Source organism: Anolis carolinensis, chromosome 4, assembly GCF_035594765.1.
Source record: "Anolis carolinensis isolate JA03-04 chromosome 4, rAnoCar3.1.pri, whole genome shotgun sequence".
NCBI classification, from domain to species: domain Eukaryota; kingdom Metazoa; phylum Chordata; class Lepidosauria; order Squamata; family Dactyloidae; genus Anolis; species Anolis carolinensis.
The window spans coordinates 114,654,594-114,680,451 of NC_085844.1; the positions used below are offsets into that span (position 1 = coordinate 114,654,594).

The following is a 25,858-nucleotide window of genomic DNA, read 5'->3' on the forward strand; positions in this document are numbered from 1 at the left end:
ACTTTGAAAAAACAACAACAAAGTTAAAAATCTTGTAGTACTAAACTTACATAGCTAGGAAGTTCCTGGCTCTCATTTTCCCACATCAACTTTACTGTAATGAAATAATTGTTCCCCATGATGAATTGAAGGTGACTTTGCTGAACAACAGAAGCTACAGATCAGTAACTTTCTTTGTATGCATTACAAGGATTGTTTTGATTCCTAGAAGTTACTGTGGGTAAGCCAACATACCAAATCAATCTGAGCAGACTCATGTCAGAGAAAGATGGAAAAATGCATAATCTAAAACATTTCAAAGTAAATAAAAAGGAGTCGCTAATTTCAAGGCTATGGCAAATTACATGGTCGTAATCTTTTTAGGTTTTTATCTTAATTGGTTTAGCTCCTTAATTCTACCTTCCAGGCTACATTTATAGTGACATCTAGTGGTAATAAAGCATGCTTTGAATTATTTGAATTATTTATTTTATTTTACATTTGCAAAGGCAGAACATATTGGGTTGCTGTGAGTTTTCTGGGCTGTATGGTCATATTCCAGAAACATTCTCTCCTGACGTTTCACCCACATCTATGGCAGGCATCCTCAGATGTTCTGAGGTCTGTTGGAAACTTGGCAAGTGGGGTTTATATATCTGTGGAATGTTCAGGGTGGGAGAAAGAACTCTTGTCTCTTTGAGGCAAGTGTGAATGTTGCAATTGGCCACCTTGATTAGCATTGAATCCACAAGCCATTGATATTCACAAACATGTGAACAATTTCAACAGAATAATAATAATAATAATAATAATAATAATAATAATAATAATAATAATAACTTTGTTTTTGTACCCCGCCTCCATCTCTCTGAAGGGACTCAGGGCAGCTAGCATAGGGCCAGAAAGGAGGAAACCATGAAAATGAACAAAATCTGGCTATCATAATTTAAAAAATTCTAAAATCAGAACAGTAAATAAAAAACAACACTCAGAAAACGGGAATTCCAGCCAAGAAACCATCAGGGTCAGCTAACACCTTCCAACAAAGGCAGGAAGCAGCCAGACTCTGAAGCTGCAAGGCCATTCAATGCTAATCAAGGTGGCCAATTGCAACATTCACACATGCCTCAAACAGACAAGAGTTATTTCTCCCACCTTGGACATTCCACAGATACATAAAACCCACGTGTCTAGTTTCCAACAGACCTCACAACCTCTGAGGATGCCTGCAATAGATGTGGCCATACAGCTCAAAAAACTCACAGCAACCCAGTGATTCTGGTCATGAAAGCCTTCGACAACACACAGAACATATTATTAGCATCAACCTATAGATACATTTTCTCTTCACATGCACACTAGATAGTACAACTCAGTGTGCAATCTGCCCAAACTGTAAAATATTTAGCCGTATGAGCCACACTCCAACTTTTGGAAATAGTCCAGTATCATAATACCAAATAAGTTGCTTAGTTTCCTGCCCTATATTCCTGACTTCTGTACACTCGTAGCTTCCCGGGTCTGTAGGGATCCCTCCCTCATCCCCTGCATCAAATATTGCTTCTGCTATATCATTCAAACATTCTTAAGCATGATAAGCCGAGCTAGAAATTGGAATAAATACCAAGATGTTAACTTTCAATGTTTTTCAATGAATCCATAGACTACCTTGCCTCTGTGTGATTTAGTCTTTTTTCTTTAGTTTGATTACACATTTCAACCATACTATTCTGGCAGATGAACCAAGATTTAACCAAATTAAATATTTATAATAGGTTAGACATTTTCATTTTTAAATTTAAGACCACAATGAAATTCTGAGGTTTCTATAATTTAGGTTCCAAAAACAAACTACCTATCAGCTTCTCGCGCAGGGGAAATATATTCATGATTTGCAGTGATAGGTTACCATTTCTGCAAATGATATCATCCTTGGCTACAACATTTTCTGTTAAATAAGAGTAGCTGGCTTTTCCCACTGGAAAAGGTACAGTATGAAGTTCCAGGTTCATCAAATGAAGTTGCTATTTACTTTTAATGCTAAACTTCGGAGGAAAGTAGTGATATCCGAAGGTTAGGAAGGCCCTTCGACTTTGTTACGCATTATCAAGGTGGTTTTTGATGTATTTTATTGGGGGTTTAATTTTAAAATCATAAATTTGCTAATATTTATGGTTTAAACTTGTTTTTAATTTTTATATTGTATATTTTAAGCCGTCTTGGGCCCTTGACTAGAGAAAGGCAGGGTATAAATTTCAAAATAAAATAAATAAGCTATAGCTTTGCTATGTTGTAAGAATGAAGCCTGAATTAGCTAGGATTATCCAATAGTATCCATATTTAGCCATCAAAACATCAAGAAAGCAATGTTAGATCAGACCAAAAGTTAAAATATTCTGTGCATATATTACCTAGCCAGATATGTGTACAGAGTATAACTAACTACACTTTCTGTCATGTGTTTCCCAACGAGTGATGTACATTGTCATACTGCCTTTAATACTGGAAGTGATATATACCCATCCTAACAGGTAGTCATTGATGGCTCCATTGGGGAAAATAACACTATGTAACATGATTTTCATCCCTGGGTTATAAATGTCATTTCCTAATTGGTTCTATCATAAAACACAGACAAAATTTATTAAACTGCAAAAACTTTTGTTTTTGCGGGACATCCTGCAGCACATTTTGCTAGAGTTCTTCAATGAATATCCGATAAAGTCTAAACCAATTCAACATAGTTTGTGGCAGCCACAAAAACGAAGTTTCTGGAGTATAACAACTACGTTCAAAGTAAGCACCAAGCAATTAAACAGGAAATAACACGTTCAAACCAGGAAAAGATTTTTTTTTTCAAATTTTGTTACATAGTGTATTTTTTCTTATATAGATATATTCAGTTAACAAAGTAGTTGTGTTTCTGGACTTTTATACAAACTTTTAAAAACAAACTCACAATGTGCCCATGTGAACTGAAACAACCAGGTAAGGGGGAGCCTTGCACAAGAAAAGAAAATATTTTGAATCTTCTAGAATCACTTGAAAGCTACTGTGTGTGCTTACATACAGCTGCCTCCGGAATCACTTACTGATTACATTTAGAATCACTCACTGATTATTTTTTTCTTTCAACAGCTTCCACATTTCTTGTAATTTCCGTTTTGAGGAAAAAACATCTACATACCAGGTGATATAATCTGCTTTCTTCTTTCCTTTCCCATTTATTCTTCACACAGAGAATCACAGAATAATAGAGTTGGAAGAGACCACATAGACCATCCAGTCCAACCTCTTGCCATGTAGGAAAAGCACCCCTGACAGATGCCCATCCAGCCTCTGTTTAAAAGCCTCCAAGGAAGGAGCTTCCACCACACTCCAAGGCAGAGAGTTCCACTGTTGAACAGCTCTTACAGTCAAGAATTTCTTCCTAAACGTAATCAGTAAGTGATTCTGGAAGCAGCTGCATGTAAGCACACACAGGTGCAATAGGATCACATGCAGTAATATTCAATTATTTCCCAGGTCAGGTTTTATTGCATTGCTTTACTGCACATCACACATGCTGCTAAAACCCATCTCTCTCTGAATTCCTTTACCATTCCCCCAATGCCAATGTTTTTAATAAAACTTTCAGCAGGATAGAAAACAAGAAAAGAGAGGTCGGCTAGGCTTCTATAAAAAGGAGATTCTTTGACTTATTAACTAAGGTATGTTTGTATTGCTACCAAAGCAATAGTGGTGTGCCAGCAGCTTTTTGGAAAGCAGGCTGGAGTAAGATTCCTATGGTCCTTAGCCCGTGGACACATCTGTGGGAAATTACCGGTCCTTTTCCTACTGAAACCTACCAAACGGTAAAGGTTTCCCCTGATGTTAAGTCCAGTCATGACCGACTGCGTGTTGGTGCTCATCTCCATTTCTAAGCCAAAGAGCTAGCGTTGTCCATAGACATCTCCAGGTCATGTGGCTGGCATGACTGCATGGAGCGCTGTTACCTTCCTGACGGAGCAGTACTTATTGATGTACTCACATTTGCATGTTTTTGGACTGCTAGGTTGGCAAGAGCTGGGGCTAACAGCGGGCACTCATTCCGCTCCTGGGATTCGAACCTGGGACCTTTTGGTCCACAAGTTCAGTAGCTCAGTGCTTTAACACACTGTGCCACCAGGGGCCCCTTGAAACCTTCTACTACTAGATAGGAAAAAAAATCCAGATTACTATAAAATGGGCATTGCACAGCACCTAGGAGTGGGGGAGTTTCAGTGGCTTCTTAGCCCTCACAGCAGAAACAGTAGATATACATTCCAGTATGATTTGATTTCATAATATAAAAAAAATGCAGAAAATATATTCCACATCATGAAGAAATATAAATTACTTAATCAAATTAGTTTAGGGTCATCACTTAAGGATGTTCTTTATCCCCAGCCACACAGTGCCAATCCTAAACACTCATCTTAATGTCCTTCATGAAACAACGGAAAGCAAAGGGGCCACCTCCTTTGCTTTCTGAGGGTTTATTATTATGCCAACAAATTATTCTGGCTCAGCTTACCTGTCCGAACATATCCCTCCCTATGAACCATCTCGGAGATGAAGATTGTCCGGGGAGGCCCTGCTTTCGGTCCCGCCTCCTTCGCAGATGCGACTGGTGGGAACGAGAGACAGGGCCTTCTCAATGGTGGCCCCTCGGCTGTGGAACTCCCTCCCCAGTGACATTAGATCAGCCCCCTCCCTCCTAGCCTTTAGAAAAAAGGTAAAAAATTGGTTGTGGGATCATGCTTTTAGTAAATTGGGCTGTGCAATGACAGCTTTGGAATTTATGTAACGACTATGGAAAGGTTTGGACTATGACTATGGATGGCATGATTTTTATGTAATGGAATATTTTTATATGTTTAATATGTCTGATTTTAATCTAATTTAATTTTAATTTTTAAATTGTATATGTTTTAAGGGATTGAATAATAGCCTCTGTGTAAGCCGCCTTGAGTCCCCTGTGGGGTAGAGAAAGGCAGGGTATAAATAGAATAAATAAATAAATAAACTTTGTTTCAAGCATAACATTATTTAAAATATTGTGTATGAAATTATTTTCAGATTATGTGTACAGCATGTATATGAAATATAAATTAGTTTCATATTTAGACTTGAACCCCACCTTCAAGATATCTTGTTACACATATGTAATTATGTAAAAAATCTGAAAACCTAACCACTTCTGGTCCAAAGTATTTCAGATAAGGGATACTCAACCTATGGCAGATACATAGTGAATTATAAGACTCTCGTTTCCTTCTGTGATGGGAAAGCACTCTATATGCACAGAGGGATTCTTGATGATGCATGTGAAACATTGATATATTCACAAAAGAACACAGAGCAGCCCATATGGCTTCTCCACTTGCTCTGTGCAGGTGCTGAATCGTAGCCAACAAGTAAAAGTACTTTGAAAAAACAGTCAATTGCTGGTTGGGAAAGGTTCTCTTGGTAAACAGTAGATTGACCCAGAAGATAAAATCAACCCAATTTTTAGTTAGCACAGATGAAAGTTAGCACAGATGAAAGTTACACCTCTCAATAATTCATGTTTACAAGACTTACTGACCTGAAAAAGATATATTCTGAGGTCTTTATGATGCAGGTAATTCTTTTTGCTTTTCCAAAAGTAGGACACCAGATATGATGAAGCCACCAACAGTGTCAGCAACCCTGCTGCTGTTCTGTAAAATACAAGCTCTTTGTGAGTCCTTTACGAGGGCACAGTTTTAGAAATAATATTCACAAAGATTAAATCACTGAGTTAGTAAAGGGCAACTCTACCAAATGCATAAGACATGAATTTGAACTTTAGACAGGAAATTTGGGGGGGGGGGGTTGAAGAAGGCAGCAGTCAAGACTACGTTTTCTTTCACATGACTGCATAAATCCATATTTATCATTCACTACTGTTGAACAGCAATTTGCTTGGGCTTTTAAGTGAGCAGGCAATAAAGCTTTAAACAAAAGGTTCACTTCTCCGGATTTGTATATTATCTAGCTGCTAAGACGATTTTGAAGTTCCTTTGGTACTTTTGGCCAGACAGAAGAGCTTGGAATGGAGACTATGGGCATGTCTACACAGGCCACATACCCCAAATTGGGCCAAAGTTGACTATCCACATGACATTCAAGGACTTCCAACCCCTAATGCAGAATAAAACTAATTAATCCAATTTTACCTTGTGCTAACAAAAGTTGAGGAATGCTCTGGGGCTTTCATGAACCACCCCACATTTCAGGGTTGGTGTGAACAGCTGGGCTGGTTCTAATTCAAACATCCTTGCATGACTTTAGGCCTAGGGCATTAGTCATACGTGCCACATGCAGTACACCTGGGAACACCACCAAAAACTGAGGCGCTTTTGCCGCACTTGTTAGGGGATCCCTTTTCTAACCATAACACATCCAACACTGTGACTGAACACTTTTTTGTTCTTTCTGTCTCCTCTAAGCAAATCACCCCCTTTCCAGTGTTTTTCCAATAGCTCCCCCTTCTTCATAGATGGGTCCAGAGGTAGCAACAGAACAGGAGCCAGAAACATCTCCAAGTTGCCTTGTAGCCCTGAGTGAATAGAAATCAGGATTTTCTAAGAGCTCTGACTTCATTCTGAGCAAGAACAACTCAACTCCGGACACACTCACATAAACACACATGCATGTGTCCTATCCAGGAGGGAAACTAGGAGCTCTTCTACACAGTCTTAAAACACATGATGGGTTGTGGATTAACCTGAAACGTCCAAACAATTTTCCAGTTTACTTCAGATTAATAAAACACCCGGAAAGATCCACACCTTATTGAAAGATTTGGATTTTTCCAGGTGCTGGGCCTGTGAGGATTGACTCTCAAGACTGCCTTCCACAATCCCGGGGGTCAATTCCCATTGCTATGCTGGTTCTTTGGGCTCTAAGAGCCCAAAGAAGCAGGATTCCTCCCCCCCACACACACACACACACCCTCCCCCCAAATTTACAGGAGCTGATTGCATCTTCAGGCCCCTTGGAGAAAATTTCTGATGTGTCAAAATGGTATGTAGCCCTCACCTAGCAAAATCCCAGGGGTTGGGGCTGGCATGGGGTCTCAATCCCAAGAGGAACTAGGATATGAAATCCCAGTGCCTCTCGCGATTTGGGCCTGTGTAGAAGGGCCCTAGATGAAAGTCCTCCCCCAAAAAGTTATATTTAAAGAGCAATGCTTGATGATATACACTTCCCCTGTTAAATTGTGAATTCCCACAATAATGTTGTCAAACAACATCATTTACACCCAATAACAAAATTCTGGTGAAATACATGCATGGTAAGTGAATGTGTAGACATTGGAAAAAACTTAATTTGTGCTCTTACACTAGATACAGATTTGCTTCTCTTCCCACAACAGGCATCAAAGGGAAAACTGCCAGCAACAAGCATGAAAGAATCCAGCTTAGTACGGTTGTCTACAATAAACATACAAACACATTATAAATTAATTATGGAAATTGAAGTAATGGACTAAAATAGATTCAAGTAAGGCTTATCAAGAGCATGATATGTATCATTTTGGCTACACATTGTTAACAAAGGAGACTGCATTTTCTGTTTAGTTTATATACAAAAACATCTCCACAAAGCAACTCGTAAAAAGTGGTGTATACTACAGAAAAGATTCTGTCTTGCATAGAACATAGTGAGCATCCCTTATCCGGAATTCTTAAATACTTAAAAATTGTGCACATTGGTGACTGAGTGACATACAGTAGAGTCTCACTTATCCAACATAAACAGGCCGGCAGAATGTTGGATAAGCGAATATGTTGGATAATAAGGAGGCATTAAGGAAAAGCTTATTAAACATCAAATTAGGTTATGATTTTACAAATGAAGCACCAAAACATCATGTTAGACAACAAATTGGCAGAAAAAGTAGTTCAATACGCAGTAATGCTATGTAGTAATTACTGTATTTAATGAATTTAGCACCAAAATATCATGATGTATTGAAAACATTGACTACAAAAATGCGTTGGATAATCCAGAATGTTGGATAAGTGAGTGTTGGATAGGTGAGACTCTGCTGTATTTGCTTTCTTGGGTTCAGTGTTCATACACTTTGTTTGTCAAATATACTGTGCATAAAATTACATTCAAGCTGTGTTTATAAGATGTATATGGAACCATGTTTACAGTAAAATCTCCCTAGGATAGTGGGGCATTCAAAATAATTTTGGAGGTGAGGGGAGCTTGGAAGCCCTCTAAAATGAATATTGGGTTGGGCAATATGGGATATGGAAGTCACATATTGCTCACTCCTGAGCTAAAGCCTGTTTTCAACGTTGTGCTCTAGAATCATTAAGGAGAAAATGACTTCAGGAGGAATGTGTTTCAGAACCAACACAGTTCAGTCCTATCTAGAATACAATAATTTTAGAATAGAATAATAGAATAGCCTGTTATTCACACAACTAAATTAAGTGCCATCCCCAATACACATTATATATGTAGAATTACAAAAACAAAACACCCACCCTTCCACATTCTGCACAAATCAGAGGTGAGGATTTCCAAAGTAGTAGAAATGCACTTCAATTTAAGAATAAAATGCTGGCTGTGACCAGCCAACCGATAAAGTGAGATGGGCCATATCTCTTACAGAAGTCCCACATGCCTCCAAACTCTAAGGGAATAGTTCTCAACCTGTGGGTCCCCAGATGTTTTTGCCTTCAACTTCCAGAAATCCTAATAGCTGGTAAACTGGCTGGGATTTCTGGGAGTTGTAGGACAAAACACCTGTTTATCCACATTTCGAGAACCACTGCTCTAAGGGAAAACTCCGATGGTGTTCTAAGAAAAGTGTGAAGGTAACCCACCAAAACAATCCAAAAATCTTTGCACGATAAATACCTTTGCTTTGGTCCAGAGCTGCGTAACCAAGGGCCATGCACAAAAGGCAATCAGGCCAAAGCTGAGAGCTGCACGATAGAAAAAGGAGAAAACCTAGTTCAAGTAAACAGAAAAATACATATAGACAAGTTAGGAAATCTGATAATCTCCTCAGATGTAAAATAAATCCTCTTCTTATCTAGCACTCCTCAGAAACCAGAAAGTTTTCTGTGTTTACTCCTTCTTTAATGGTTTATTTACAACAGGGTGGGCAGAGTACAGTATGTAGCTCTTCACACCCTCCACCAGTCTCCAAAAGCTGTCCAGTTGCTTGGGTTTGATTTTCAGGTACATTTGGCCTGAAATCCATTCAGAAACATCCACATAACCCCCCCCCCCTCCCATTACTACCAAATGTCCATCATTTTCTTATGCTGTCCCTCTCAAAATGATGCTCCATTTTAACAGAGAAAATTGGAGGCATTTAGATTTTTAATGGGAGAAAGCATGCAATGGATGCATGAGGAGAAAGGAAATTTACTCCTTCTCCCCATGCAGTTGCTCACTCCTGATTTATGCTGCTTTATTTTGTTAAACTTTATATTGAAGAGGCTTCTTGACAAGCCATTTTCAAAAGCTAGTAATTAAGAATGTTACTTACCAATATTTCAATTCCCAAGGTGTAAACTAGTAAAAATCCAACAAACTGAGTCCGTTGAAAGTTCAAGAGAAATGTGATCAGTCCTTGAATAACAGGGTATCTATTAGAAAAGATTTCATTAGGCAACCACTTCTTATTAGATTAAATGCTTATTAGAAAACACATAAATACAGTGGTGTATGACGGAGACTTTTAATGAGCAGCAAGCAAAGAAATATCTCCAGCATGAATCTAGAGGATTCTATTTAAGATTATTTATTTACTTGGCAAAGTTCAAACTAACTGGCAGGAGTATTTGCTACATTTATTGGGTTGTGCACTTAAAGAAAAACACGAACTAAAATAGATCAGTGTTCACAGAGCTAAGGTTCCTGAATTTGAGAGCAAATCAGTAAACACACATCTCTTAGATAATATAAAAAGTGTTTAAAGGACCCAAACATTATCCACTGGATTGGATCACAGTAGTGCCTTCAGTAGCTCGAAAGCAAAACTGAATTAATAGGCCCCTTCTTCACTGCCATATAATTCAGTTCAAAGTAGATAATCTGGATGTTATATGGCAGCGTAGAAGGGGCCATAGAGTAACTCAGAAAACCTACCTTCTTTATCATCTCATATTATTCATTACTTCTCAAATTTTATATTTATCCTTCCCTTAACTAATGAACATTCATATTATGTTCTTTATTTCCATTGCAGCGAACAGTCTCTATGTACACACTTCAGCAGAAGAGCAATCCAATTTAGAAGGGCATTACTTCTTATCTCCCTATTCGAAACTGAAAATGAGAGTCTACCAAATAAAGACCTTATATCATTCCTGGTATATTCTGCAAGGATAGTGATAGTCAAAGTATGGAATACATTAGAAAATCTATCGATGCAAAGTTAGTTAAACAGAATATGGGCCACAGCTTTATCCAAAAAAAAATAATCATAAAGAGTAAGATTAGAGAGAAGAGAAATAAAAGAGAATCTGTGTGAGGCTATATGAACTATTTATTAGCTAGATATGCCAAAGCAATAGCAGATTTAAACTACCATTAGATCAGATTTTGGATAAATAACTAGGGAAAGATATAACTATTATTAATAAGAATAGTAAATTAAGTTGAGGAAAACTTATTAGTAAGAGGACTAACAGAAGTATTTTGTACACATCTATGACTGGGAGAGGGGATGAGATGAAAGCAGTATTTCAAATTATTTACTGTCATATCATTACGATGTATATTTTGTAAATTATTGTTTATTGCCTTCTATTATGATGTATATATTGTAAAAATCATTCTATTTTTTTAAAGTCTACTGAGGAGCAAATCATTTATATTGTACTGGCCTACTGAATTTCATTACAAATTGAGCATCCTTTAACCAGAATTCTGAAATCTGGATTATTCAAAAATCCAAAATTGTCCACATTGAGTGGCTGAGGCAGAGGTTTCTGACGGTTCAAGGTACAGAAACGTTGCTTCATGCACAACATTATTAAAAATATTGTGTATAAAATTAGCTTCAAGCTATCTATATAAGTTGTATATGAAATCTCAACTAATTTAATGGTTCCTATATCCAAGATACCTCATGAAGTAAGTATGTGCAAATATAGGTATTCTAAAATTCAAAACCCAAAACATTTGTGTTCTAAGGCATTTTCAATAAGGGACACTTAACTTATAACTGAATGCTAGAAGCCAAAATATCATTCCAAGTAATGACAATACAGTAAAGTCCCACTTATCCAACTTTCGCTTATCCAACGTTCTGGATTATCCAACACAGTTTTCCTTTTAGTAATCAATGTTTTTGCAGTCAATGTTTTCAATATATTGCAATGTTTTGGTAATAAATTAGTAAATACAGTAATTACTACATAACGTTAGCATGTATTGAACTGCCTTTTCTGACAATTTGTTGTAAAACATGATGTTTTGGTGTTTAATTTGTAAAATCATAACGTAATTTGACATTTAATAGGCTTTTCCTTAATCTCTCCTTATTATCCAACATTTTTGCTTATCTAACGTTCTGCTGCCCCATTTATGTTAGATAAGCAAGACTCTACTCTTGCTCATGCTAACAACGCAAGCAATGCTGTTATACAATTATCTTTCCTCTGCATTAAGCACTTGCTTCAGAAGTTAAAATCACTCTGCTTCCATCCACACTGTTCCTCACTAGCAGAATCATATCAAACTAGCTGTGCCCGGCCACACGTTGCTGTGGCTTAGTCTGGTGGTGTTGGTCAGTCTACATTAGGTTGTATTTATGCTGTGACCTCCACCCTTCTTTATGCTCACATTAGTAGTAGTATTTGAAGTCTGTTACCTTCTTCAATTTTTGTGTTGATTGATAATTGCTTGAGATCCCTGTTGTCTTTTGTTTGTTGTTAATCATGATGTCTGATTCTGCTGAGTGCGGTTTACATCTTATTGTGGTACAATAGTCTTTTTGTTTTGTTTTGCCTGTGTAGGTGTTTATTATTGTTGTTGTAGTGGTCATGAAGGCTGGATAAGTTAGATGCTACTGTATTGTTTTTTGGAGGCCCAGTGTAGCACTGGCTGGCCTCTCAGCCTCAGTGCCTGGCTGCTTCTTGCCTGTGATGGTGTAGATTCTTGTTGTTGTTGCCATTGTTATTATTGTAATTGTTTTTTTGGAGGCCAAGTGTGAATGTAGGGATTGGGGAGGTGGATGAGCACTGAATGGCCTTGTAGACTCAGTGCATGGCTGATTCTTGCCTGTGTAGGTGTTTATTATTAGTGGGTGAGTGGAGGGATAGATGAGTGGATGGATAGATAGAGTGGGTGCTCTCCTTGTTTCCTTTATTCCTATGCTGTTCCCTTTCTCTGCTCCGATCCTGAGCTCGCTGATAAGAACACACTGGTCAGAAAGGAGGGTATTTATAACCGGATCAATGGTCTTTCTCTCCCTTTTGCTCTTGGCCTCTGGGCAGAGAGGGAGGGCTCTTGTCCTTGGCGTTCCTTCGCTTCCCTTCCCTCCCTCCTTCCTTCGTTCTATCCGTCCCAGCCTTTCCTGCCTGTGGAGCCCTGGAACTGGGTCAGTGGGTTGGATGGTGGGGAAAGGGAGAAGGAAGAGGCCTCTAATTGAAATGCATGGACTCCATGCCACGGGGTGCTGGGATTTGTAGTTTGCATCCAGTCCAACCCCTTTCTTTCTTTTTGTCATGGAGGAAGAACCCACCCAAACTTCTCAGACAGATGGCCATCCGGTTTAGTTGTGTTGTTATAGTCACAATGCATTGTTGTGAGTTTTTTGGGTCCAGATTGTGGTTTTGTGGTGTGGTTGTGTTGTTACAACCGGGAGGGAAGGCTTTTGTGTTGTGTTGCCAAGTTTCGTATTTCTGGGGCGTTTAGTTGTGTTGTTATAGTCACGATGCTTTGTTGTGAGTTTTCTGGGTCCGGATTGTGGTTTTGTGGTGTGGCTGTGTTCTTACAACTGGGAGGCAAGGCTTTTGCATTGTGTTGTGAAATTTTGTATTTCTGGGGCGTTTAGTTGTGTTGTTATAGTCACGATGCGTTGTTGTGAGTTTTGTGGGTCCAGATTGTGGTTTTGTGGTTTGGTTGTGTTGTTACAACCGGGAGGCAAGGCTTTTGCGTTATGTTGTCAAGTTTTGTATTTCTGGGGCGTTTAGTTGTGGTGTTATAGTCACGATGCATTGTTGTGAGTTTTTGGGTCCGGATTGTGTTTTGTGGTGTGATTGTGTTGTTACAACCGGGAGGCAAGGCTTTTGCGTTGTTTTGCCAAGTTTCATATTTCTGGGGCGTTTAGTTGTGTTGTTATAATCCTGATGCGTTGTTGTGAATTTTGTGGGTCTGGATTGTGGTTTTGTGGTGTGATTGTGTTGTTACAACTGGGAGGCAAGGCTTTTGCATTGTTTTGTCAAATTTTGTATTTCTGGGGCGTTTAGTTGTGTTGTTATAGTCACAATGCGTTGTTGTGAGTTTTGTGGGTCCGGATTGTGGTTTTCTGGTGTGGTTGTGTTGTTACAACTGGGAGGAAAGGGTTTTGCGTTGTGTTGTCAAGTTTTGTATTTCTGGGGCATTTAGTTGTGTGCCAAATTTCGTATTTCTGGGGCGTTTAGTTGTGTTGTTATAGTCACGATGCTTTGTTGTGAGTTTTGTGCATCTGGATTGTGGTTTTGTGGTGTGGTTGTGTTGTTACAACCAGGAGGCAAGGCTTTTGCGTTGTGTTGTCAAGTTTTGTGTTTCTGGGGCATTTAGTTGTGTGCCAAGTTTCGTATTTCTGGGGCGTTTAGTTGTGTTGTTATAGTCACGATGCATTGTTGTGAGTTTTATGGGTCCGGATTGTGGTTTTGTGGTTTGGTTGTGTTGTTACAACCGGGAGGGAAGGCTTTTGCATTGTGTCGCCAAGTTTCGTATTTCTGGGGTGTTTAGTTGTGTTGTTATAGTCACAATGCGTTGTTGTGAATTTTGTGGGTCCAGTGTGGTTTTGTGGTGTGATTGTGTTGTTACAACCGGGAGGCAAGGCTTTTGCGTTGTGTTGCCAAGTTTTGTATTTCTAGGGCATTTAGTTGTGTTGTTATAGTCATTATGTGTTGTTGTGAGTGTTGTGGGTCTGGATTGTGGTTTTGTGGTGTGGTTGTGTTGTTGTAACCGGGAGGCAAGGCTTTTGCATTGTGTTGCCAAGTTTCGTATTTCTGGGATGTTTAGTTTTGTTGTTATAGTCACTGCGCCCGCAACTTTATCCTTTTATATATATAGACTAACTGTGCCCGGCCACGCGTTGCTGTGGCTTAGTCTGGTGGTGTTGGTCAGTCTACATTAGGTTGTATTTATGCTGTGACCTCCACCTTCTTTATACTCACATTAGTAGTAGTATTTGAAGTCTGTTACCTTCTTCAATTTTTGTGTTGATTGATAATTGGTTGAGATCCCTGTTGTCTTTGGTTTGTTGTTAGTTGTAATGTCTGATTCTGCTGAGTGCGGTTTATATTTTTATTGTGGTACAATAGTCCTTTTTTTGTTTTGCCTGTGTAGGTGTTTATTATTATTGTTGTTGTTGTGGTCATGAAGGTTGAATAAGTTAGATGCTACTGTATTGTTTTTTGGAGGCCCAGTGTAGCATTGACTGGCCTCTCAGCCTCAGTGCCTGGCTGTTTCTTGCCTGTGATGGTGTTGATTCTTATTGTTGTTGTTGTTGTCATTGTTATTATTGTAATTGTTTTTTTGGAGGCCAAGTGTGAATGTAGTGATTGGGGAGGTGGATGAGTTGTGTTGTCAAATTTTGTATTTGTTATAGTCACAATGCGTTGTTGTGAGTTTTGTGGGTCCGGATTGTGGTTTTGTGGTGTAGTTGTGTTGTTACAACCGGGAGAAAAGGCTTTTGTGTTGTGTTGTCAAGTTTTGTATTTCTGGGGCGTTTAGTTGTGTGCCAAGTTTTGTATTTCTGGGGCGTTTAGTTGTGTTGTTATAGTCACGATGCACTGTTGTGAGTTTTGTGGGTCCGGATTGTGGTTTTGTGGTGTGGTTGTGTTGTTACAATCGGGAGGGAATGCTTTTATGTTGTGTTGCCAAGTTTCATATTTCTGGGGCATTTAGTTGTGTTGCTATAGTCATGATGCGTTGTTGTGAGTTTTGTGGGTCCGGATTGTGGTTTTGTGTTGTGGTTGTGTTGTTACAACTGGGAGGCAAGGGTTTTGCATTGTTTTGCCAAGTTTTGTGTTTCTGGGGCGTTTAGTTGTGTTGTTACAGTCATGATGCGTTGTTGTGAGTTTTGTGGGTCCGGATTGTGGTTTTGTGTTGTGGTTGTGTTCTTACAACTGGGAGGCAAGGCTTTTGTGTTGTGTTGCCAAATTTTGTATTTCTGGGGCGTTTAGTTGTGTTATAGTCACTATGCGTTGTTGTGAGTTTTGTGGGTCTGGATTGTGGTTTTGTGGTGTAGTTGTGTTGTTACAACCGGGAGAAAAGGCTTTTGTGTTGTGTTGTCAAGTTTTGTATTTCTGGGGTGTTTAGTTGTGTGCCAAGTTTCGTATTTCTGGGGTGTTTAGTTGTGTTGTTATAGTCACGATGCATTGTTGTGAGTTTTATGGGTCCGGATTGTGGTTTTGTGGTGTGGTTGTGTTGTTACAACCTGGAGGGAAGGCTTTTGCATTGTGTTGCCAAGTTTCGTATTTCTGGGGTGTTTAGTTGTGTTGTTATCGCATGATGCGTTGTTGTGAGTTTTGTGGGTCCTGTGTGGTTTTGTGGTGTGGTTGTGTTGTTACAACTGGGAGGCAAGGCTTTTGCATTGTGTTGCCAAGTTTTGTATTTCTGGGGCGTTTAGTTGTGTTGTTATCGCATGATGCGTTGTTGTGAGTTTTGTGGGTCCGGATTGTGGTTTTGTGGTGTGGTTGCGTTGTTGTAACCTGGAGGCAAGCCTTTTGCATTGTGTTGCCAAATTTCGTATTTCTGGGATGTTTAGTTTTGTTGTTATAGTCACTGCGCAAACAACTTTATCATTTTATATATATAGATTGGGCATGAATTGTATTGCTTGATTTATTTACTACACTCTCAAGATTTTACCTATTAGAGTAAACTAGAAAGAGATGGAAAAAGACACACTCTTAGGCCCCTTCTTCACTGCCATATAATCCAGATTATCAATGAAGATAATCCACATTATCTGTGTTTAACTGGATTATATGAGTCTACACTGCCATATAATCCAGTTCAAATCAGATAATCTGGATTTTATATGGCAATGTAAAAGGGGCCTTAGGAAAAGGATAGGGTCCCTTTTGAAGCATTTAAAGCCTAATGGTTTGTTTACAAGAGAGGAACTGAACTGTCATCTTTTGGAACAAAAGGCCACCAGTAATCAAACTTTCTTCTTTTCAGTCAGATTTAAGTGGGGAAAATCTATTTTTCTCAATCAAAAAATCTAACTGATCTTACATAAATCACCAAGAAATCTAACAGATTTCAAATCCAGAGCTGCATTTTGGTCACTCCTGCTTTAACCTGAATCAGTACCAGCCTAGGATCATCCACCAATTTGCAAACCTAGTTGTTGTTTTTTTTGAAAGCCACTATAAATGAAAAAATTCCAAAACCAGGAAATTCAAGCAGATAAGGCTGTATTCATTTATCTCCTTTGCTATCAAATGCAGCAGTGTAGCTCCAACCCATTCCATCCCATCTTTTTTAGAACTTACTCTTTCAAAACTGCATACCATATTGGAACTGGTAACAGACAATAGATGTAGTAAGTCCAAGGCAAGCTCTGAATGGCCAGGAAAAAGACTATGAATATTCCAACAGCAAGAAATGTACACTGGAATAGACTGCCAGCCACCTGAAAAACACATCAGTACTTGTAAATACATATCGGTAAATCAAAACGCTCAAGATGTGCTGCTTCAGAAAAAATGAAGAATGATAATAAAAATAGATATGAATGCTTAAAAGGCATCATGATCATTAATACCTCCTTTTTCATCAAAGTTGCTTACAAATTAAATTAATTACAAAATAGTTAACAACTTAGAGAAGCCATTAATATAGAATGAAACTATTTAAAATATTTTTATTTAAAACATACTTTAAAAAGATAAAATCAGTTAAAGCAATGCAATCAGAACTCTACATTATAGCGGATTTGATTATTCACAGATTTAAGTAAAAATCTCTAAGGAATCTCTAAGTCCTACACTGTGAATTTGTGTCAGCTTCTGCCAAAGACTTACCATTGAGTCATGTTAAAAGATCTAGAGATTCCTAAAGAGGTGTTTCTCAGGTTTAAAAAATGTAATTTTTTATTTGTGTTTTTCCCACTTCCATGGGAGTCTTGTGCCCCTAACCCCAGCAAATGTGAATGGTTTCCTTTTTAAAAAGTCTTTTCCTTTAAAAAACAACAACTTTCAATTCTAAAAGCCTGTGGGAATACAAAAGTCTTTACCTGCTGACAAAACATTTGAATCTAGTTTTTATTCTCATAAAATGTGTATGGCAATGAGAACATGAGTTGAGACTGAGACATTTACACTCACATTTATTTGATGTTATACATCAGTAAAATTTTAGCGTGAGATGAATGAGAAGCAAGGAGATAGTCTTCTCTCCACCTTGTCAAACACTTGCAGTGAATTGATAAATATTTGTTAAAGCCCTAGCATAGTGGTTGAACTGGTACATGACTCAAACTGTACACGTCAGAAAAAGCCATCGGATACATATCCTACAGAGCTTGGCTGTGAAACTTGTGTAAAGTCAGCAATAAAAGAAAAAAAAATCTATGTATAGTCTGAAGGCAAACAATTGAAATCTCATCAACTATCCCAGCTGTTTTATCAAGACAGATAAAACCATAAAACATGGAGTCAGTGTTGTGCAAATATAGGTTTTGCAACACTCATATATTGAGCAAACATAGATTATAACAGCGGCAAACTTCAACTTACCTTATTCATTGTGACATTTCTGGTCAGAGAAGTATGTGCTTTTATGATAACCAAGATCACATAAAATGTCCAGCCTATAAAACCCATGGCAACACTCACACCAAGAAAAAGCCTGTCATATGTATGATAATATGACAGCCCTTCCAAAGAAAGGCTAATGAGATTTTTGCAAAGAGATACCTATGGAAAGGGAAAAAAGAATATCAGATATGTCATAAAAACTAGACCCTTTGTCTACAAAAATAGCCAACCACCTTTTGATGCTCAGTAGCTTGATTCTTTTTTTTCTTACAATGTTTTAAAACAATTAGGGAGACAATAAAATTTTGTATCATTTGCAGTTTTGAGCCTTCATGAAAAAATACACAGATATAAGAAAGCATTGTTTTCCTCCTTCCTATGCATTTTTTAAATCTTTGGCCCACAATCAAATTCAGATCCTACAAGAGAAAGAGGGAATCTCTGACAGGAAACATGAACGAATAAGGAAAACTTCCCACAAAACAAACAAAGAAGTGTGTTTTTGTCTCAGATCAGAGGGCAAACCTCTGTAGGTGCAGAGACGGAAAGAAGAGGCACCTTCTTCGATGATCCAGCCCCACATCTCATTATTTCTCCCTTGGGCAGTCCTTCTCTCAAACATTTTGATCAAGATCCACTGTAGACTCAGACTCTGATACCAGAATGTCAGTTAGTCTTACTGAGAAATTTCACACACAGATACCATTTGATCACTCATTGGGCATTTGGAATTTAGGGTTAAAAACACTCAGAGTTTTTATCCTGAAGGGTCTTAGAGCCTGTTATAAATCAAAGAATTAATTGTTCCCTGAGGAAATGGTCATGCTAAATGGTAAAGCACACTTCTTGCCTGCAAAAAACCCCCTAGTTTCATGACATTGGTACATACAACTGGGAAAAAAACCAGACCAAAAACTCAGGGCATTTCTGTAGCTCACTGTAAACTATGGATAGTGAACATTCCAGATCTTCACTGCAGCTAAATCTGTTGGGAAGTACAGCACGACCATGTATTATGCAAGGGAATCATTCCAGGACCTTCATAAAATTGTTTCCATATAATCTTGAACCCTATTTTTCTTACTGAAAATGAACTTGGGCTTCTGCCAAAATCCACAGAATCGCTCTGGAGGACCTAGAAACTACCTAGCAAAGTGTTCTCTCTAGACCTTGCACGCAATTATATGGTCAACTTCCAAAATAAGCTCCGGAAGACGTTGAACATAGAATTGGACTGAGTCCCCTTGGGGAGATAGGGCGGAATAAAAATAAAGTTTTATTATAATTATTATTAATATTGGACTGGAGGCCCAGAGAAAACAATTTAGGGCATTCAAAGCTCTTTGTGTATAAATTAAATTTTGCCTAAGTGGGCATACTGTAAATCCAATAACATCTGAAGTGCTACATGTTTCACTATTCCCTGGCATAGACAATATTGAATTAGATGGACCAATGGTCTGAGTTGGTATAAGGCAGTTTTCTATATTAATATTTTGTATATGTTTACAGTGACTCACATTAACCAAACTGTACAAATGAATTTCATTAAATTTGTTTCTCAAATAAAAGACACCTGCTAGGACAAACTCAGAAGATGTCCAGTCACTCAGTTGTTCTTAATATTGACTTGGGACTGAACTCAAACAGAGTCTTCGAAGTCTGGAGGCACAAGAAGAGGCTTTACCAAACCCTTCTACCAACAGTGAAATATTAGTTTTATTTTTAAAATTCTCCCACTAGACAACGTAGGGAAAGAAAGGAAGATAAGCTAAGCTATAAAATTCACTAGTTAAAATAATAGTCAAAATAACAGGAAAAAGAGGGATTTTGATAATTCACTTACTGCTTCTTCATATTTCTCATGCTGAATAGCTGTCCTTGCTTTCCTGAGAATATTAATCTGCTCTGAATCAGAAAGAGACCTATGAAAAAGAAAATAAAAAAATATTTAAAAATATCAGTTTTTCTCATTGGAGAAGAGGGAATAATAGTGGAAACACACATTTCATATATTGACAATTTTTATTAATATTTTGTAGTAATGCAATGACAGACTGTTGTCTTGCAAAAAAGCATGTTCGCAAATACAGTAGAGTCTCACTTATCCAAGCCTCGCTAATCCAAGCTTCTGGTTAATCCAAGCCATTTTTGTAGTCAATGTTTTCAATATATCGTGATATTTTGGTGCTAAATTTGTAAATACAGTAATTACAACATAACATTACTGCTTATTGAACTATTTTTTCTGTCAGATTTGTTGTATAACATGAAGTTTTGGTGCTTAATTTGTAAAATCATAACCTAATTTGATGTTTAATAGGCTTTTCCTTAATCCCTCCTTATTATCCAAGATATTCGCTTATCCAAGCTTCTGCGGGCCCGTTTAGCTTGGATAAGTGAGACTCTACTGTAGTGCTAAAGTTTGAAAAATGGCTGCTAAACTTTACTGCCCAAGATAAAAGCCTCTGGAGAAAACCTATTAACCACGTAGGAGGATGCAAAAGGCATAGAAGATTTAGACAAGAAACAAGAATAGTATTTTTAAGGTTATACTGGTGATACCTAAGTATTTGTGAAGCATAGAAATCATCAGTACCTGTCTTATGGCATTAGTAACCAGTATACCCTATTTTAGGGAGCCCACAGCATTGCAGCGGATCAAACTGCTGAGCTGCTGAACTTGCTGACTGAAAGGTCAGCGGTTCAAATCCAGGAAGCGGGGGTGAGCTCCCACTGTTAGCCTCAGCTTCTGCTAACCTACCAGTTTGAAAACATGCAAAAGTGAGTAGATAAATAGGTACCGCTCCAGAAGGTAATTGCACTCCAGGCAGTTATGCCAGCCACATGACCTTGGAGATGACTAGGGACAACACCAGCTCTTCAGCTTAGAAATGGAGATGAGCACCAACTCCCAGAGTCGGACACGACTAGACTTAATGTCAGGGGAAAACCTTTACCTTTATCCTATTTTAAGTTGTAACTTGTATGATGGGTACTCTTCCCACCCAAACTACTGGAATGGGTTGGATAGTGTCCCTGGCCATGTGTCAAATGGACCTTCCCATGTAGCCCAGCCATACCCCTCCCAGTCTTGTACAACATGCAAGCTAGCCTGTTTGTACCACTGCAACAACTCCAAAAATGGTTCAGTCCTCAGCAACACTTTCCTCCCAACTCTCCTTGGAGGCCTCCTTCTCAATCTGTTTCTATAGATGCTAAGTTCCTGATATTCTTGGAAGGGGGGAAGCTTCTCCAGCAGGCCTTTGACTGAGAGATGGATATGGAACAAATGGGGGGCCCGTGGCCACTGCAACTTTCCTCTGGGTCCCCATGTATCAACCCAGACCTTTGCTTCCCACCTCAATGCAACTTCTTATCTAATGAAAGCCAAGGGAAAGCTCAGACCTCAAATATTGCTCTCCCTACTTTAGTGTCCTGACATACAATCCCATGCACCATCAAAATGATGTGAATTCATTCTGTTACAAATCCATTTTTTTCTTTTTTTTAAAAGGCCTACTTTTGGAATGTTTCACTTCATAATAACATCAGCCTGAGAATCTCATGGGTTTGAAAACTATTTTGTAACACTTTTATAAAGAGACTAGCTATGGCTCTGAGCATTGTACAAAAAGCCCCACAGGACTGTGCACAATTCACAGAGCATTCATTCCAGTTGTTCCTTGTCAATCTCATCTAACAGCTCAAGTGGGAGTACAGTAGTTGCTATTCTCTTCTAGAAGCAGAGATATTTCAGGTGCACATTTAATGACAGCACAAAACTCTCAGAAACATCTAAAACTCTCAGAAAGAGCAACTTGTGCCAAACTAAAGTGAACTTATTACAGGATTTTCTTGGCAATGTTTGTTCAGAAGGGCTTTGTCTTTTCTTCCTCTGAAGCTGGGAGTGTGCAACTTGCCTATGATCACCCAGTGGGTTTCCATGGAGGTCTTTCTGCACAAGGGTTTTAGATGTGAATGATTTCTATGTCTCACTCTATAATGCAGGGGTCCTCAAACTTTTTAAGTGGAGGGCCGATTCACAGTCCCCCAGACTGTTGGGGGGCCGGACTATGAAACAGTCCAAAATTAGGATTGTTGTTGTTGAGTGCCTTCAAGTCATTTCAGACTTAGGTCAACCCTAAGTCTAAAGTTTAGGACAGGGGCCAGGTAAATGAGGCCTTAGTTTGGGGACCCCTGATCTACATGATCTCAAGACCATAGATAAGCAATGGAACCTCCAAAAACCATCCAGATGGTCTCATAAGACCATCAGTAAGGAAAGGGACCTTCAAAGACCATCTAGATGATCTCATAAGGCCATCATAAGACTATAGATAAGGAAAGGGACCTCAAAGACCATTGAGATAGTCTCATATGACCACAGGTAAGGAAAGTGATGGTCTCATAAGGCCATAGCTAAGCAAAGAGACCTTCAAAGACCATCTAGATGATCTCATAAGACCACAGGTAAGCAAAGAGACTTCCAAAGACCAGGTAGACTTAGGTCAACCCTAAGTCTAAAGTTTAGGACAGGGGCCAGGTCAATGACCTTGGAGGGCCGCATCCAGCCCCCGGGCCTTAGTTTGGGGACCCCTGCTATAATGCTACAGATTTGTGGACTGAAGGAATATTTCATGGAGCGGGGAGAGAATTATTACTTGGGGGGCATGGCCCCACTTTACCCCCTCCCTCATAACTACACCAGGCTCTTTGAACTTCTGGGCTCTGGTAAAGTGCACCCTTACTCAATACATGGAGGGAATCTGTCAGCACGTAATCTGAAAAATATGAACTAATGCTAACCAGATCTTATGGATGACTGCACTCGTGGAGTAGTGAGGATTATGGGATTATAGCCTCTGAAATGACAATGGCTTATTATCATCGCTGAGACAAATGCTGCATAGTCTGAAGAATATAAATAACAACGTCACTCATGTGTAAGGGCAATTAATTATGTAACAAAACATCAGTACTAATTGCGTAAAGGTTTATAAATTGTCCCTTAAGATGCGTTACTTACTCTCATTGGGAGTATACCTGACAAGTTTAATATTTCCACCACATCGCTCGTGTCTTCCAGCTAAAGAAACAGCACCTGACAGCTGAGACACTAAGTCTATAATAAAAAATAAGCCATTATAACAGTCTCAAGAGACGTCAGTATGGTCAATGATTCCTATCATTACTATCTAAAGATGCCATTTCTCCAGGAGTGCTAGCGCAGCCCCCGCAGGACCAGTAAAAGGAAAGAAAATTTTGAAGAGGGAAATCTGTGCTTGTATTAGATGCAATCTGCTGTACATATGTGTTTCTTGCAGTGTTTTTCCTTCCTTAACACAACACACACACACACACTTTAAAAGAGCCGCCGATATACGCAACAGGGTTTTCTTAGCATATGTTTAGCTATATCTTCAGTACACCAACAAGCCTTCTGTTAAATGCAGGCACTCTCTGTTCATGATGGATATCTGTTGATGCGAAATTACATCCCTCAATTTCCATAAATGTTCACCCTAGTAAATTGCATGCACCCCTGTCGATAACAAAGTGCGATTTTAAAAATGCCTGCAAGCAAAAAACATAGAAGGCACACTTGCATATTTCAGTATTTTGCATGTAAATTAGGATCAGGATGAATTAAAGGCCGGTGGGATGGGGTGTATAGCTCCTTCTCTCAACCAACACTGCAGTGGAGTCAGAAAACTTCAGCAGGAACTAGACATAGACATTTTAGCCGGAGGGTCTGGAAAACGTAATGCAAGACACTTGGGAGTAAAAGAGGCTTAATGGAGATACTGTGGGAAAGTAGCAGAAATGCAGTTTAAGACACTCTCCTGCTCATGTTGCAAAGGCTAAGTATGCATAATGCAAGAATCAGGACACTAGCTTTTCCAGTCAAAGATAGGTACACGTGGGACTTGTTTTAAAGGTTTTAGCCCTATATTTAAACATGACGGTAGACAGACAATAAAGTTTTTACCATCAATATCAATACCAAAGCCAAAGCAGACAATTTTCAATGGTAAGCTCTCCTCTAAGGAGCCCTCAGTGGCACAGCAGATTAAACCGCTGAGCTGCTGAACTTGCTGACTGAAAGGTCGGGAGTTTGAATCTGGGGGGCAGGGTGAGCTCCCACTGTTAGCCCCAGCTTCTGCCAACCTAGCAGTTTGAAAACATGCAAAATGTGAGTAGATCAATAGGTAACGCTCTGGCAGGAAGGTAACAGCGCTCCATGCGCTCATGCTGGCCACATGACCTTGGAGATATCTGTGGACAACGCCAGCTCTTCGGCTTAGAAATGGAGATGAGCACCCCCCCCCCCCCCCCCAGAGTCAGACATGACTACACTTGATGCCAGGAGAAAACATTTACCTTTGCCTAAGCTCTCCTCTGAATAAATCTCTGAATAAAACCCTCCAGAAATTGGAGTCAACTTGAAGGCATATAATCACATAAAATGAGTCCCATCCTACTGCAGTTCCACCTTTCTTTTCAACTTTTCTTAGAAAAATATGTGAACAGACCTACTTTGATTTGCAGGTTTTAGTCTTTTAAACATCCCTTTAAAATGTTAAAATATTATTATTTGCATAAGTGATTCAAAGCCTTAGTAAAAAGGTGGAAATATATTCAATTTTTTTTAAAACAAAACATTTTAAAAAAGAGGGAATAATGCTAAACAAAAATCACTGGAAGGGAGTCATGTTAGTCCTATGCAGCAGAAGCAATAGTATTGTGGGACCTTAAAGACTCACTGGTTTTCTTAGACTGCAGCACGCTTCAGCTGATAAAATGGACTACAGCCAACAAAAGCTTATGCCAAGTAAAATGCTGTAGTCTCAAAGCTGCCACAAGATTCTCTCTTTTTTCTGCTGTGACAGACTAACAGAGGTCTCTTGCTTTTGCAAAATGTAAATAGAATTCCCCAAGTCAATGGCATAACAAATTCACTTAATACAGCCATCTTAGTGCTGAGCCAAAGCAAAAGAGGAAGCTGCTTCAGGAGTACCTGGGGCTCCTATTTGAGAGAAAACATCTCTAATTTAATGGCCAAGGCTCAATGCTATGCAATCCTGGGGTTTGTATTTTGGTGAAGCACTAGCATTCTTTGGCAGAGAAGGCTCAAGATTTTGTAAAGCTGCAGCCCCCATGACTCCATAGCATTAAACCAAGGTAAAGTAGATTCATTCTACAGCACAGATGCACACCAAGGTTTTCTTTTCTACTGCTTTCCCCCTCAGTTTCCAAGTCCATTGAGTATAACATCCAGTGACCTGAAAGATACTAGGTGGAATGGTTATATGTGGGCACAGGTGACAACTCAAGGAACCACAGTAAGCAACCCTTTCTTCCTTCTTCATGGTCTCTATAAAGCTTGTCTTAGGATGGTGGGACAGGTATTGAAGCACCCCAGAGAGCATAGCATATTAAAAACTAACATCTACACTGGATCCACAGTCCAATCTAGAATAATGAATGAATAATAATGGCTGGGACCATGTTGCAAGTTTGCACAAATTAGACAATGGCATGCTATATAGAAGAGTTGCCAAAAGAGACTATTCTTCTTGTGGAATGTACCCATAAACCAACAAGAATCCATCGTTTCAGCAAATCATATGCCAGTCTGTAAGGGGGAGAAAGTGTTCCACCCAGGAGTTGGAAAGAAGATGTTCCTTTAAAACACCAGCAAGATCCAAGGAAACTGAATCAAAGCAAGGACAAGACAGATGTGGAGTAAATGAAAGTAGGGAGGAGCGAATGAAGGAATGGAGATAAAAGGGGGAGTGGGAGAAGAAGAAGGAGTTCTGTTAGATTTGACTTGTCCATGTGCATGAAATAAAGGAACTACTGTG

At 39.0% G+C, this 25,858-nt stretch overlaps 1 protein-coding gene across 3 annotated transcripts in view; it reads right to left on the reverse strand.

The window, feature by feature from the left end:
• pign (phosphatidylinositol glycan anchor biosynthesis class N) overlaps positions 1-25,858 on the reverse strand; it is a 195,807-nt gene that overhangs the window by 128,192 nt on the left and 41,757 nt on the right. For all 3 annotated transcript variants that reach the window (XM_062977651.1, XM_062977650.1, XM_008116866.3), the window contains exons 13-19: positions 19,837-19,915; positions 17,970-18,149; positions 16,725-16,864; positions 9,545-9,644; positions 8,905-8,997; positions 7,369-7,460; positions 5,588-5,702 (exon numbers count right to left, since the gene is read on the reverse strand). In XM_062977651.1, the coding sequence (XP_062833721.1) occupies positions 5,588-5,702; positions 7,369-7,460; positions 8,905-8,997; positions 9,545-9,644; positions 16,725-16,864; positions 17,970-18,149; positions 19,837-19,915 (799 nt within the window). The remainder of the gene's footprint in view (positions 1-5,587; positions 5,703-7,368; positions 7,461-8,904; positions 8,998-9,544; positions 9,645-16,724; positions 16,865-17,969; positions 18,150-19,836; positions 19,916-25,858) is intronic.